General features: G+C 45.3%; 1 protein-coding gene across 1 annotated transcript in view; it reads left to right on the top strand.

Annotated features, from left to right (window-relative positions):
* The window catches only part of ZNF292 (zinc finger protein 292), a 325625-nt gene that overhangs the window by 164825 nt on the left and 144379 nt on the right, over positions 1-16421 (top strand). The window contains exon 5 of the mRNA XM_030199115.1: positions 3284-3486. Coding sequence (XP_030054975.1) covers positions 3284-3486 — 203 coding nt within the window. The remainder of the gene's footprint in view (positions 1-3283; positions 3487-16421) is intronic.

Raw genomic sequence — 16421 nt, 5'->3', positions numbered from 1 at the left:
CATTCTGTCCAAGCCAACACATGGCTCTCATTTTGACAGTGTAGGCTGTTCTGAGCCCTCAGTTGGATGACACCAAGTAGCTTTAAGGTTGGGAGTCACCCACTTGTGTGCCCAACTCAATGGGTATGGTTTATTTATCTTAATATACTACTTTTCCTGCAAGCATTACAAAGAGTTGCTTACCTGTGACAGATGTCTTCAGTAGTTAGCAGAATTGATAAGACACACAATACTACCCACTTCTCAAAAGTTGTTTTTCCTTATCCAGGTTTAGAACTAGCTGAGGACCACACATGCTTAAAACTTTACACTGTTCTGAGCTGTGGAAGAGTTCATGCCAGTGCTGTTAAATGATGTCACCCACTTGTGTGCCTGATGGTCTATAGAAAACCCTTGTTACAGATAAACAGTATTAGTTTTCAAAATGTTCACAGTAGTACTGAGAATCAAAGTAAGGATTTTTGTATTTTGGAGTTTCTTGTTTTTATACCTAGCAATTTCATTCTGTTGCTGTTCGGCTTCTAGCTTAATCTAAACTACCTATGACACCAGCTTTCATTTGTCTCAACCCAGATTTTCCTCCATTTCTTCTAGATGCCTTTGTCTGTCATTTATATCTGCTGTCTTAAAGACAATCCATAGCCATTTTCCTACCTGGTCAGTAGGTGTTACTTTTGTGCAGTGTCTGGAAATGTATCTGTTCTTGACAGCTGTTAACACTGGCTCCTTGATAGCTGCTGCTACTGCTGATCCTTGCTGAAGCAAGGAATTATGTTTTGGGTATGATGCCATTTCAGTCTGTTGACAAGTAGTTTATCAATTATCCATATACCGGTATGTCCCAACCCCCCCCCCCCCCCCCCCCCCGCACCGAAGGGAAGTTCACATATAGTTTAACATTTAGCAGACCATAAATATGTCTGTCTGATTTTGTATTTTGCAAATTCAAGTTGAGATTTCTCTGAGGACAAGCAGGCTGCTTGGACGTCGACCCAGGATCGGAAGTTTTGCTAGCAAAAATCTCAAAAATCTTCCAGTCTTCTGGCGTGCCAGCACAGACCAGTTTCCTGCCCGTCGCGTAAGGATCTCAATATTGTTTCCTCCGCGTCTGAGGTGACACGTTTTATCGCTGTGTTCCTCTCGGCCCAGGAAGAGTCTCAAAGTATTGTTTCCTTTTTCTTCGTTTTTCTCTTTTGTCACAGCCTTTATACAAAATTAAAAAAAAAAAAGTAGAGTAGTTCCCTTTATTCTCCGAGGACAAGCAGGCTGAATATTATCACAGATGGGTCATCGTCCGCAATGGCCCAGGAGACCGGAACATTTTAGAAAAAACTAGACGTCTGTAGAACGCTCCATCGCGCAGGTCGAGCACACCGCGCATACGCGAACGGCTTCCCGCGACGCGAGCGTGTCCCTTCAGTTCTTTTGATCCGCGTTCTGAAGAGACACGTCTTTGTTACTGCTCTCTTTTTTCGGACGCAGGAGACCCGGGTTAGCGTTTATCGCTTCTCTGTTTTCTTTTTCTTTTTTCAAACTAATTAGTTTACTCCCCCCCTCCCCAAAAAAGTAGTTTTTTCCTGTATTTCTAGTTTCTTTTTTCCTTCTTTTTCGACGCCCCTTTAGGCTGCTCGGTCGGGCTGTTTTTCCCTTTTTGTGCCCCTTTTTTCTTGGCACCATTGAGCCTTTTGATTTCGAGACCGACGTTTTCCCCTCCATGTCATTGAGGACACCCAGTGGCTTCAAGCGTTGTACTCGGTGCAACCGGACCATCTCAAGTACTGACCCCCACACGTGGTGTCTCCAGTGTCTTGGGCCCGACCATCTCCCAGCTGCTTGTAAGCTGTGTAAATTGATGAAAAAACAGACCCAAGTGGCTCGAGAGGCTCAGCGTGAAAAACTTTTTCCAGATCGGTCCGGTCCTTCGACGTCGGCATCGCTACCAAGGTCGTCGATGTAAAGGGAAGCATCGACATCGGGAGTCCAGGTAATGGCTGCCGAAAGACCGCATCAAGCTGGGAGCAGCGAGGCATCGAATGGGTCTCCACCTATCTCGAGGCCTACTGCTAGGCCCCCTGGGACCAACCTGCGTCGGACCCGGCCCCGAGGAGGCATGAGGATTCCATGTCCTCCTCTTCGGTACCAAGGAGTCTCAATGACGGGCGTAGAGCGAAGGCTAAGAAGCACCGTCATCGTTCTCCTTCCACGCACGGTACCGATAATTCCGGGGAGCCGACCCGAGAAGCGTCGGCACCAGGAGGACCGCTCACCCTCCATTGACCTTTTACGTGGAGCGGACAAAGCCCTACAGACAGTCCGCCCAATTGTTTGTTTCTTTCGATCCCAACAGGAAGGGAGTTGCCATCGGAAAACGCACCATCTCTAATGGCTAGCAGATTACATTTCCTTCACTTATGCCCAAGCTGGACTGACTCTGGAGGGGCCATGTCACTGCTCATAATGTTCGAGCCATGGCTGCGTCAGTGGCTCACTTGAAGTCAGCCTCTATTGAAGAGATTTGCAAGGCCGCAACGTGGTCATCTGTCCACACATTCACATCTCACTACTGCCTTCAGCAGGATACCCGACGCGATAGTCGGTTTGGACAGTCGGTGCTGTAGAATCTGTTCGGGGTTTAGAATCCAACTCCACCCTCCTTGGCCCATTTCTGTTCTGTTCCAGGCTGCACTCTCACTTAGTTGCGTTTCTTTTCAGGTCAATCTATGTTATGTCCTCGCCGTTGCGAGGCCCAGTTGACCAATGTTCATTGTTTTGAGTGAACCTGGTAGCTAGGGAGACCTCAAGTGTGATTACAATCAGCCTGCTTGTCCTCGGAGAAAGTGAAGATACTTACCTGTAGCAGGTATTCTCCGAGGACAGCAGGCTGATTGTTCTCACAAACCCGCCTTCCTCCCCTTTGAAGTTGTTCATTGTTCTCCTCTTGCTTTTGGACTACACTGAGATCCTTACGCGATGGGTGGGAAACCGGTCCGCGCATGCGCGGTGCGTGCCGCTTGCGCGCCAGAAGACTCTGGAAGATTTTTGCTAGCAAAACTTCCGATCCTGGGCCAATGTGGATGTCGACCCAAGTGTGAGAAAAATCAGCCTGCTGGCCTTGGAGAATACCTGCTACAGGTAAGTATCTTCGCTCTATGGTTTGGAGTGATATGAAAGTATTTGTATTTCATATGCTAAATGGCCTTCATATTCTATTTCTCATTGCTGTCTGTTAGATAAGATTGGTGTTTATGTCAAATGGTAATACCCTATTCTTTGTTTCATTCAGTAAATGAGTTTCTAGTTATGGAAGGCCCTATCCTGCTGGGAATGCGAATTAAACACCTTCTCAAAATAAAGCAAGTAAGCCAAGCAACGGCATTGGCAAAGGCGTGTGCAGACAACCAAGAGATCAATACAAAAGGCAGTTTCACACAGCTCTACCTTGTCTGTCTTTGTGCAGCATCACCAAATATAAAACTCATGGAAACGGTAAGCAGAAATACTGTCTCCCTCCTTTCTTAACAGATCGTGTGACTCTTACCTAATACTGCCATCTGTGACTACAGTCATTATGGGTGATTGTATATAAAAAAAAGGGAACATCAAGAAGCTCTTTGAAACTGAAGTCCTGTGCATGGGTAAAAGATCCTTATCTGGAATTAAAAGTGTATTTAACAACTGTAGTATCAAATAAATAAAATGTTACTTGACTGTCTCGCTTAAATCTACACAATGTAATCCATAACCAAGTTGTAACAAATTGTATTTCCATCATTTATATCATATTGTAAGCCACACTGAACCCGCAAAAAGGTGGGAAAATGTGGGATACAAATGCAATAAATAAATAAATAAATGGTGAGAAACTTGAACATCTGATTAGGAAAATTAGCTGACTGTGCACACTAAATTCCTGCGTTGTGAAATCAACTTTGAGTATTTACATATTTCACAAATAAACAATCTGTGACGAGTGTATAGTTATAACAAAGAAACTATCAAACACATCACTCCAATATAGTGTCACACTGGGGATTCAGATCTGAAGGATAAAATATATTAAATTTAAAAAAATAGCCTCAGTGTAACAGGGAGCCTGATTTTTATGCTCCACTGTAAATATTACCATCACAGGCTTCCACCACCTTTCGAAAAAAAAAACACAAGAGAAAAACTCCCAGAATATTTCAAAAATTCTAAAGAAGTGGGAGAAAAGTCTGTGTTTAAAAAACAGAAGGGAGGGTAACACAGTTTAACACAATACAGATCCAAATACCCACAACACTAGATCTCACTATGAATATAAATCACCCAAATAGACACTAATTAGCAATCCCTCACTAGACTAAAATCCTCATTCAAACAGAGAAGCCTTCCTGCAAGTAAAGAAAACTCAAAATAGAGCAAAAACTCTTATAACATTGCTAGAATTGCTTAAACTTCCATCCTTACTAATGAATGGATTCTAATTCTGACAAAAAGTAAACTTTACTTAGCTCAGAACATCCAAATTGTCCTGACAGAAGTGCAGCCTCATAGGATTTTCACAGTCTGTGGGGTTTCTCCAAAATTAAAGTGTCCAATTTATATTAGCCTTCTGGCAAAAAATGTCCAATTTCCATATATTGGAGTGATGTGTTTGATAGTTTCTTTGTATTTACATATTTGCCATTGAGACCATATATATTTGCTGATTTAGCTAAGTCTTAATGCATAGGCTAGCCCATCATTTCCAAAACCCATCATGGCAATCCTCAGGCAGTCAGGTTTTCAGGCTATCTGCAGTGAATATCCTTGAGAAGGATTTATATGTATTGTCTCTCTTGCTTGTGGTTTTTTGTTATGCATATTCATTGCAGATGTCCTGAAACTTGACTGGGTAACAAATAGCAGGACCAGCAGGTACAAACAAAGGAATGGAGGAAACTAGTATGGCAAAGAGTGCACTTTGATGGAACCTCTCATACATAGAAACTAGACACTGGTCATGTTTCAACAGTCACCTGAATCAGGAATAAGAATCTGCAACAGTGTGTATATAAACATACAAATATGAATATAAAGAATAACCACACTGGTATATAAAAAAAATAAATGAAGTGAAAAAGGTGTTAAAACAACAAATGTTGCTGAATACATAGATGATTAAAAAAATTGTTAGAATTTCATAAAAACAAAAATGAAATTATCATTAAAAACGTAACACAATTGGTGCCATAACTATTCTTTGACTTTTATATTAACATTAAAGCACATATAAACAAAAGAAGTGCCTGCATAAAACATTAAAGAATGTAAGCCGCCCAGTGCATGATGGCTTGTGTTAATTTGCAAATTATAAATGATATATAAGCATAAAGTAGTTATTCTACTACGCTAATGACTGATTATTCAAGGTTTGCTTACCTATAGCTCATAACAGAAATACTTCTACTCCATAATAAAATCAAATAGCAATCTAATATAATAAAACGCACCGTGAACGTTCTGAAGACAACGTTCTGAAGCCACTCAAACACTCCCTGGCTGTAGGGTTCGTGGATTCGTGGTGTGAAGCCAGCCAGCCGTCTCTGCCCCGCCCTCGCATCAAACGTCATGACATCGAGGGCGGAAAAAAATTTTTAAAAAACGGATCGCACCCACGCACGCGATTCTGGCAGCACAGCGTCAGGGAAGGCGGCGGCGCTCCAGACATCTCTAGCCTTCCCTTCGCTGTGTTCCGCCTTCTTCTGACGTCAAGGATGACGTCAGAAGAAGGCGGAACACAGCGAAGGGAAGGCTAGACGTCGGGAGCGCCGCCTCCTTCCCTGACGCTGCACTGCCGGAACCACCACGGAGGTAAATTAAAAAAAAAAAAAAAAAAAAAAAAGGATGTTGGGGGGAGAGAAGAGGGTGGGCAGTAAAGTTGAACAATGGGAGCGGAAGGGCAGGGGAGAAACGACAGCATGGATGCGAAGGGGGGGGCATGGATGCGAAGGGGGGGGGGAGAAGAGGGCGGGCCAGGCTGGGACATGTGATAGAGAGGAGCATGGATGCGAGGGGGGGTCATGGAAGGGAGAGAGTGGACTTGCTGGAAAAGGATGAATGGAGGCGGCAGGGGACAGAAGAGCATGGATGGGCATGGATTGGGAGGGCAAGGCTCAGGGAGAGAGGGGAATTGCTGGAAAGGGATGAATGGAGGGGGCAGGGGAGAGAGGAGCATGGATGGGCATGGATTGGGAGGGCAGGGCTCAGGGAGAGAGGGGAATTACTGGAAAGGGATGAATGGAGGGGGCAGGGGACAGAGGAGCATGGATGGGCATGGATTGGGAGGGCAGGGCTCAGGGAGAGAGGGGAATTGCTGGATAGGGATGAATGGAGGGAACAGATGGGCATGGATGGATATGGATTGCAGGACAGGGCTTAGGGAGAGAAGGGAATTGCTGGATAGGGATGAATGGAGGGGGCAGGTGACAGAGGAGCATGGATAGGCATGGATTGGGAGGGCAGGGCTCAGGGAGAGAGGGGAATTGCTGGATAAGGATGAATAGAGGGGACAGATGGGCATGGATTGGGAGGGCAGGGCTCACACTCTCTCTCTCATATACAATGTCTTTCTGACTCTCACTCTCACACACTCTGTCTCACACGGTATCACATTCACTCTCTATGTGCCACACAGTCACTCACACACTCGCTTGGTCTCATACACTCACTCTCACAGAGAATCTGTGTCTCACACACACACTCTCTCTCTCGCACACACACACACTCTCTCTCTCTCTCACACTGTGTCTCACATACACACTTGCACACACTCTCATTCTCACACACACAGACTCTCACAAACACACTCACACCCAGACTCACTCTCTCTCTCACACACACACACTCACACTTTCACTCTGTCTCTCACACAGTCACTCTCACATACACTCTCCCAAACATACACACTCCGAGGAAAACCTTGCTAGCGCCCGTTTCATTTGTGTCAGAAACGGGCCTTTTTTACTAGTGTCCTAATAAAAACAGATGCTAAGGGAACAGAAGAACCATATGAATGAGTTTGTTATGAATCAAGTGGTTTATGGTTTATTAAGATTTACGATACTGCCAAAAAAATATCTGGTAAAAACTAGCAAGGAACTCCATTCAAAAAAGGACAAATCTTGTCAAACAGACCAAAAGCATTCACACCCTAAATGTAATGTCAGACAGAAATAATACAGCTGATGAAGATTGCAAGAGAATATACAGAATAGAACCATGCTGTGTGCAAGCTTGCTATTTTGTATGATAGTTGAAGTTCATAAAGGTAATTTCAGTTGTCATACAAAATGCACGCAGTATGGTTTTATTGTCTGTGTTCACTTGTACACTTTATCACTTGATTCATAGCGTAATTATTCATATGATAATTTTGTTTCATTGTTCCTTTAGCATCTGTTTATATTTGGGCATAGCTATTTGATTTTATTATTGTGCAGTGGTGATTCTGTTACAAGCTACAGATAAGTAATCCTTGATCAGTCTATTAGAGCAGTTCAATTATCACTTTCTGTTTATATACCAGTTGTAATTTACAAATTTAACACACAAGCCGTCATGCATTTGATTGTTTGCTTTGTTTTATTCAGGCACTTCTGTTTTGCTTTTATATTAACAATTAGGCATTATCTATTTATTTGTACTGTTTTGATATATCGCCATTCAAAGAACATCATGACCTCGAACAATAAAAGGGTCAACAGAACATGATAAACAACTGAACCCACTAAACTGTGAGGCACAAGAGGAAAGGGAAAGATCAGTAGCACAACAGTATTTAACCGCAATAAAAACTGTGGGACACATAGGGAAGGGTAATAAAAACAAAGTAGGAAAGCATTAAAAAAAAAAAAATCATAGATTCAAATCCGAAAGTGTATCAGGAAACAAAGTCAGTGAAAGCCCAACAAAACAACCAAGTTTTTAAAAGTGCTTTTTTAAAATTCTAATAAATATAATTTAAAAAAAAAAGTGCTTTAAATTCCACTAATGAAGATTCACTATGGATATCAACTGGGAGCATGTTCCAAAGCGTGGGGGGCCACACAGCTGAGTCCTGGGAGAAGGCAAAAACTAACTTCATGAGTGAGGAGATAACTAATTGGTTGGAAAAAAAAAGCACAAAATTCATTGGGGGCCAATGAAGAACGAATAGAGAGAACACAAAGCGAAGAAAGCTTTGTATGCAAAAAAATAGAATTTTATCATGAATTATATACTGAATGTGGAGCCACTGATGCTCAAATAAGAGATGTCACATGGTCACCAATTGTGTTTTGCTTTTAATGATTTAATGTGTATTTTAAAATGTTTTTGAATTATTTTATGCTGTCAGAATTCTCGGTTCATATATTCTTCAACAATTGTTTTAACCTTTTTCGCATCATTTGTTTTGTATATACCAGTGTGGCTATTCTGTATGTTCATATTTGTATGTTTATGTACATGTTGCAGGTTTTGTTATTTCTCTGATTCAGGCGATTGCAGAAACGTGACTGTCTGGTTTCTATGTAGGAGATGTTCCATCAATAAAGTGTGCTCTTGCCATACTAGTTTCCTCTGTGCCTTTGTTTGGACCTGCTGTCCTCCTTATTTGTTCATCAGCGGTGCTATCTACCTCTCTTTTCCTGAGACTTGACGGCCTGCAAGTCTCATGGAAAAGTTGGAAACCACTGGGCATTAGGATTTGGGTCTCCATATTGATGTTTCAAATTGAGCATAGCAGCCATACTCTTGAAAAGCTTAGTATTAGGGGGTCACTTGGTCCTTTTTTACTAAAAAGTCATCTTTGACTCTCTGAATTTCAGGCTAGGGTTCAAAGCTGTGGTATTTAAAGTCAGGAATGGTATTGGATCAACGTACCTACAGTGATATAAAAGTTTTCCTCCTCCTGATTTTTCTCGCATACTGTGTATGTCATATTTTCTCCAAGGACAAGCAGGCTGCTTGTTCTCATGACTGGGTGACGTCCACGGCAGCCCCAGGAACGGAAATCTTCCTAGCAACAAAAGGTTTGCTAGAGCTTTCAAGCGCGCGGCCATCTTCCTGCCTAGTCTTGTTTTTTCCGTGGTAGAGAGTGGCTGTTTTTCAGTCTGTCTCCTCACCCAGTGAACTAGCCTTCGCCGTCTTTTTTGCGCGTTTTCCTCCCTCCTTCTTTCATTTTTCTCCTGTACCCTGTCTGTAGAACTAAAAAAAAAGTCCTTTAAAAAAAACCTTAGTTTTTGGTCCTTTTAAGTTTTCTTTCAGTTTCATCGCAGCCCTCTTTGGCCGAGCGTACGTTTTTTCCCTTTTGTGTCTTTATAATTGACACAATCGAGGATTTTGATTTCGCAGCTGCTATTTTTCCGTCCATGTCATCGAGGACTCCCAGCGGTTTCAAGAAGTGTACTCGGTGCAACCGGGCGATCTCAGGTACCGACCCCCACGCGTGGTGTCTCCAGTGCCTTGGGCCCGACCACTGCCCAGACGCATGTAAGTTGTGTCTTAGCCTTAAAAAGCGGACACAGGCGTCGAGAAAAGCTCTACAGTATCGTCTTTTTGGAGCTTCGCCCGGAACTTCGGCGTCGACATCGGCACCAGAGATGGCATCAACATCAGGAGCGCAGGTAATGGCTGTCCGGAGACCACCACACGCTGGGAGCAGTGAGCCATCGAGTGGGTCTCCACCTGCCTCGAAGACTCCTGCTGTGCAGGCCCACCGGGACTGACCACTCTCGGATCCGACCCCGAGGATGCGTGTGGATTCCACGTCCTCGTCAGTACCGAGGAGCATCGATGACGCGCTTCGGGCGAAGGCTAAGAAGCATCGTCATCGGTCTCCTTCCAGACACTGTACCGGGAGCTCTGGGGTGTCGAAGGATTCGGCACCTGTGAAACGCCAACGCCAGGAGGAGCGCTCACCCTCCATTCAAGAGGTGTCGGTCTTCGGACAGCTCGGTACCGCCTACTCAACTTCCACAGATTCTGATGCTGACTCCTTCACCGACCCCGCAGCCTTTCTCGACAGTGACTCTGGACGAGCGCATCCGAGCCATTCTTCCAGGTTTTCTGGAAGGGCTGCTGCGTCAGTCTGCTCTGGTGCCAGGGGTGCTTGTGCCCCCGGTACAGCAATGGAAGCGGCAGCTGGCTCGATGCCGGTACCGCCTGCGGCATCGGCGTTGGCTGCCACCCAGGTCAACTCCCCGTCGATGTTGCTGGAGGGAGCTTCATTGCCGCTGGCATGGGAGTCGACTTCTCAACATCGCCATCGAGGACATGGTTCCTCGGCGTCGAGACGGGCCCGGTTTTGGACTGCAGTTCGTGAACTCTTGTCCGATACCGATGAGGATGCCTTGTGGGATGGAGAGCAAGATCCCAGGTATTTCTCTTCTGAGGAGTCTTGTGGTCTTCCGTCTGATCCTACTCCTTCACCAGAAAGAAAGCTTTCTCCCCCAGAGAGTCTTTCTTTCTCTTCATTTATCCAGGAAATGTCTGTGGCTATTCCCTTCCCAGTGGTCTCTGAGGATGAGCCCAGGATTGAGATGCTCGAGGTCCTTGACTATCCTTCACCACCTAAGGAGTCATCCACGGTTCCTTTGCATAATGTGCTCAAGGAGATTCTTATGCGGAACTGGATGAAACCACTAAGTAATCCCACCATTCCTAAGAAAGCTGAGTCCCAATATTGGATTCACGGAGAACCTGAGTTTATGGTTGTGGATTCCGCTCTCAAGAGAGCCGGGAGTTCTAGAGATTTCGCCTCGGCACCCCCGGGACGGGAATCTAGAACTCTAGACTCTCTTTTTGGAGGAAGGCCTCCTACCAGTCCTCTATGCTCGTGGCCAAAATTCAGTCTTACCAGCTCTACACGAGCATTCACTTGAGGAACACGGTGAAGCAACTGGCGGACTTGGTCGACAAGCTCCCTCTGGAGCAGGCCAGGCCTTTTCAGGAGGTGGTCAGGCAGCAGTAGGCGTGTCGTAAATTCCTGTCCAGGGGTGCTTACGATTCTTTTGATGTTGCATCCAGATTCGCTGTCCAAGGTATAGTGATGTGCAGACTCTCATGGCTGCGTGCCTCTGGCCTGGACAATAGGGTCCAGCAGCGGATTGCGGATGCCCCTTGCTGGGGAGGGGGTTGGGGGGATAATATTTTTGGCGAGAAAGTAGAACAAGTGGTCGATCAGATCACTCAGCGGGAAACCGCTATGGACAATCTCTCCCACCGGGCACCTTCTGCTACTACCTCATCAGGTAGACGATTTTTCCGGGGAAGGAGGCGTGCTCCCTATGCTTATAACAAGCGTAGGTACAATCCTGCTCCTCGACAGCCTTCTCAGGCTCATCCCCAGCGCGCTAGTTCTCGTCAACAGCGTGCGCCAAGGCAGGCCTTCAGTTCCCCAGCAAAAGCAAGGGACTGGCTTTTGACTGGCTCCAGTTGAGCATAGCCGCTGTAAAAGTGTCCGTGCCGGATGGCTTGCCAGTCAGAGGGAGGTTAAAATTTTTTCACCAAAGGTGGCCTCTCATAACCTCCGATCGGTGGGTTCTTCAAATAGTCCAGTTAGGATACTCTCTCAATTTGATATCCAGACCTCCAAATTGCCCACCGGGAGCTCAATCCTTCAGCTTCCAGCACAGGCAGGTACTTGCAGAGGAACTCTCCGCCCATCTCAGTGCCAATGCGGTCGAGCCTGTTCCACCAGGGCAAGAAGGGCTGGGGTTCTATTCCAGGTACTTCCTTGTGCAAAAGAAAACGGGGGATGCGTCCCATCCTAGACCTCAGGGCCCTGAACAAATTCCTAGTCCGCGAAAAGTGCAGGATGGTTTTCCTGGGCACCCTTCTTCCCATGATTCAGAAAAATGATTGGCTATGCTCTCTGGACTTAAAGGATGCTTACACTCACATTCCGATACTTCCAGCTCACAGGAAGTATCTTCGATTCTGTCTGGGAACGTAGCACTTTCAGTATTGTGTGCTACCCTTTGGTCTCGCGTCTGCACCCAGGGTCTTAAAAAAATGCTTGGCAGTAGTTGCAGCGTCTCTACGCAGACTGGGAGTGCATATGTTCCCTTATCTCGACGATTGGCTGGTGAAGAATACCTCAGAGGCAGGAGCTCTACAGTCCATGCACATGACTATTCGACTACTGGAGCTACTTGGGTTTGTAATAAATTACCCCAAGTCCCATCTTTTCACTGTTCAGAAATTGGAATTTATAGGAGCTGTGCTGGATTCACGGACTGCTCGTGCCTATCTTCCGGAGGCGAGAGCAGACAATCTTCTGTCTCTATTTTCCCTCGCCAGAGCGTCTCAGCAGATCACAGCTTGGCAGATGTTGAAACTTCTAGGCCATATGGCCTCCACAGTTCATGCGACACCCTTGGCCATCTTCACATGAGATCAGCTCAATGGACCCTAGCTTCTCAGTGGTTTCAAGCTGTGGGGGATCTAGAGAATGCAATCCAGCTGTCCACCGAGTGGTCGCTCAATTTGGGTGTCGTTCGTAAGATCTTCCGAGAGTGGTGCACCCCCTCTGTGGATCTTTTTGCCACTCGAATCAATCACAAAGTCCCTCAGTTCTGTTCCAGGCTTCAGGCCCACGACATCAGATGCTTTTCTCCTGCATTGGGGGACAGGCCTTCTTTATGCGTATCTTCCCATACCTCTGGTGGGGAAGACTTTGCTGAAACTCAAGCAAGACCGCAGAACCATGATTGCTCCCTTCTGGCCATGTCAGATTTGGTTTCCTCTTCTTCTGGAGTTGTCCTCCAAAGAACTGTGGAAATTGGAGTGTTTTCCAACCCTCAGAACGAAGGGGCATTTCTGCATCCCAACCTCCGGTCTCTGGCTCTCACGGCCTGGATGTTGAGAGCGTAGTCTTCGCTTCTTTGGGTCTTTCTGAGGGTGTCTTCCGGGTTTTGCTTGCTTCCAGGAAAAATTCCACGAAGAAGTGTTACTTTTTCAAATGGAGGAGGTTTGCCGTCTGGTGTGATAGCAAGGCCCTAGAACCTCGCTTTTGTCCTACACAGACCCTGCTTGAATACCTTCTACACTTATCAGAGTCTGGTCTCAAGACCAACTCTGTAAGGGTTCATCTTAGTGCAATTAGTGCTTTTCATTGTCGTGTGGAAGGTAAGCCTATCTCTGGACAGCCTTTAGTTGTTCGCTTCATGAGAGGTTTGCTTTTGTCAAAGCCCCCTGTCAAACCTCCGCCAGTGTCATGGGATCTCAACGTCGTTCTCACTCAGCTGATGAAGCCTCCTTTTGATCCACTGAATTCCTGCCATCTGAAGTACTTGACCTGGAAGGTCATTTTCTTGGTGGCTGTTACTTCAGCTCGTAGAGTCAGTGAGCTTCAAGCCTTAGTAGTGCAGGCTCCTTATCTCAAATTTCATCATAACAGAGTAGTCCTCCACACGCACCCAAAGTTCTTGCCAAAGGTGGTGTCGGAGTTCCATCTGAACCAGTCAATTGTCTTGCCAACATTTTTTTCTCGTCCTCATACCTGCCCTGCTGAATGTCAGTTGCACACCTTGGACTGCAAGAGAGCATTGGCCTTCTATGTGGAGCGGACAAGCCCATTCAGACAGTCCGCCCAAATGTTTGTTTCTTTTGATCCCAACAGAAGGGGAGTCACAGTCGGGAAACGTACTAGTTCCAATTGGCTAGCAGATTGCATTTCCTTCACTTATGCCAAAGCTGGGCTGACTCTTGAGGGTCATGTCACAGCTCATAATGTTAGAGCCATGGCAGCGTCGGTGGCCCACTTGAAGTCAGCCACTATTGAAGAGATTTGCAAAGCTGCGACGTGGTCATCTGTCCACACATTCACATCTCATTACTGCCTGCAGCAGGATACCCGACGCGACAGTCGGTTCGGGCAGTCAGTGCTTCAGAATCTGTTCGGGGTTTAGAATCCAACTCCACCCCCCTAGGCCCATGTTTATTCTGTTCCAGGCTACACTCAGTTAGTTGGATAATTGTTAGGTCAATCTCAGTTATGTCCTCGCCGTTGCGAGGCCCAATTGACCATGTTTGTTGTTTTGAGTGAGCCTGGGGGCTAGGGATACCCCATCAGTGAGAACAAGCAGCCTGCTTGTCCTCGGAGAAAGCGAATGCTACATACCTGTAGAAGGTATTCTTCGAGGACAGCAGGCTGATTGTTCTCACAAACCCGCCCGCCTCCCCTTTGGAGTTGTGTCTTCCCTTGTCTTTGTCTTGCTACATATGGGACTGACGAACACGAGCTGGTTCGGGCGAGGACTAGCAAAGGCCTTTGCTAGTGAAGTTTCCGATTGGAGGGGCTGCCGTGGACGTCACCCATCAGTGAGAACAATCAGCCTGCTGTCCTCGGAGAATACCTTCTACAGGTATGTAGCATTCGCTGAAACTATTCAGTGTAATGATAAAGGGAACCTGAGTAAACCGACAGTATTTAAATTACTTCATTTATTTAAAGGACGAAAACGTGTTTAAAAATAAAAAAAACTTTCAGAAGGCCCATTTTGGCACAGGAAAAAAAGCAGAGTGGAGCCACTGCAGTATTTATGTACAAATTTTCCAGTTGATCAATATAAGTTTAAGAGCTAAAAATAATCCATGCACAGATACTTATGTAGTTGTCCTCGTTCATATCATTAGTATGTTTTTCTTACATTGCTGTGTGTAGAACTCTTCTTACACAAATGTCTGTGGCTTTTAGATAACATTATTTTGTTTAGCTTAAGGAGCCCAGAAGCTTAGTTTATTTATTTGTTGCATTTGTATCCCACATTTTCCCACCTCTTTGCAGACTCAATGTGGCTTACAATACATCATGAGTAACAGAAATACATGAAAAAGTATACATTTAGTGATAACTGAAGGATTTTGGGTAGCATGATAATGATAAAACATGATTGTCATAGTGGAGGACTTTCCAACTGCTTAGATCTCTCTCGGCCAATTTTTCTAATTTTGTCTATCATCTCTGTTGTCACCTAAGCAGTTATCATAACAGAACTGCTCCAGAGTTGTCTCAGCTTCTAGATAGATGGCACACAGGGAAAGAAGCCTGTCCTCCCACATAATATATCACTTATCTCCCAGGCCCAGGGAACCATCTTGTATGCCTAATATACTACTACTACTATTTATCATTTCTATAGCGCTACAAATATAGCTATAGTTCAGGAGTCATTGCCACTCCAGGTTTCATCTCCAGTTTATATTTGAGTCTGAGAAGTACTGATCTTCTGGCAACAGGTTCAGGGTGTCTTTGTAAATATGAGGAGTCTCTGTGTGGGGCCTTGACAAATTTTGTTGTTTTTAATTTAGGAGGCAGCCATCTGAGGCCTCTTCATAATGACCCTCAACACCAGCTCCCAGACAATTACTCACCCTACATCTCCTCTCCTATGCCCCTATTGCTGCCCCACCCCCCACCCTAAAGAAAGTTAGGATACATATACTTTGCATCTGTTATGTCTCTCATTAGCTTTAAGCTGTGTGGTGCAAAAACTCTGATTCAAATCTTGTAATTTCAGGTCTCATGAGATTTACACAGGACAATCCTGCACCATACAGCTTAACAGCTAATGAAAATTGTTATGGATGCAAAATACGTATAACATTTTGGCAGTAGCAGCATGAAATTGTGGGTGCCATGATTCAGTTTTTATGACTACCTCACACCTGGGATTTGTCAAGTTTTAAGCTTCTTCTTAAAACCCTCCATGTACAGGGAGCAGATCTTCTCCTAAGACTTTTTATTGTAGCAAATGTCCCAGGTAAGTGAGTAAACCATCAGTATTCAGCTTCTCTATGTACTTTGAGGCACCTAAGGAGTTGGTGGCATAACCTGTCCAGTTCCTTTCAGATGTTAGTCATTTGTCAGATGATTAGGGCATATAGATATAGCCAGACTGATCACTTACATATTTAGTCTCGTTCTCTGTTGACTTGAATATTACAGTATATTCCTGGTGAATGTAGATAGATGCACTTTCTAAAGTGATATCTCTCTATATAAAACGCACCGCCAACGTTCTATGAGGCAAACTTACCCAGCATTCCAAGTTAAGTTGTCATGGTCCAGATCAGTTTTCCACCATGAGTGCTTCCCCGCCCTCGCGTCACAACGTGATGACGTTCGTGGTGGGGCAATGACACTCAACGAATCCCCAGTTCCACCGCCCTCCGACGCTCCACCCCCTCCCCCGACGCACACAGAAAAACTTCGACCTATGCAGATCCTCCTCCCCCCCACGGAGTGCCGTCCGAACACCTGATCCGCCACGATCACCACGGAGGGTAAGTCCAGCAACAAGGGGAGGGGGATGGTAAGGAAAGCGCCTTGCTAGCCCCCGTTTCATTGGCCTCAGAAACGGGCCTTTCTTACTAGTATTAAAATATTGTTCCCTATTTGTCAGAAACTAGAC

Source organism: Microcaecilia unicolor, chromosome 3, assembly GCF_901765095.1.
Source record: "Microcaecilia unicolor chromosome 3, aMicUni1.1, whole genome shotgun sequence".
Taxonomy (NCBI): domain Eukaryota; kingdom Metazoa; phylum Chordata; class Amphibia; order Gymnophiona; family Siphonopidae; genus Microcaecilia; species Microcaecilia unicolor.
This window is presented reverse-complemented; position numbering and strand designations above follow the sequence as displayed.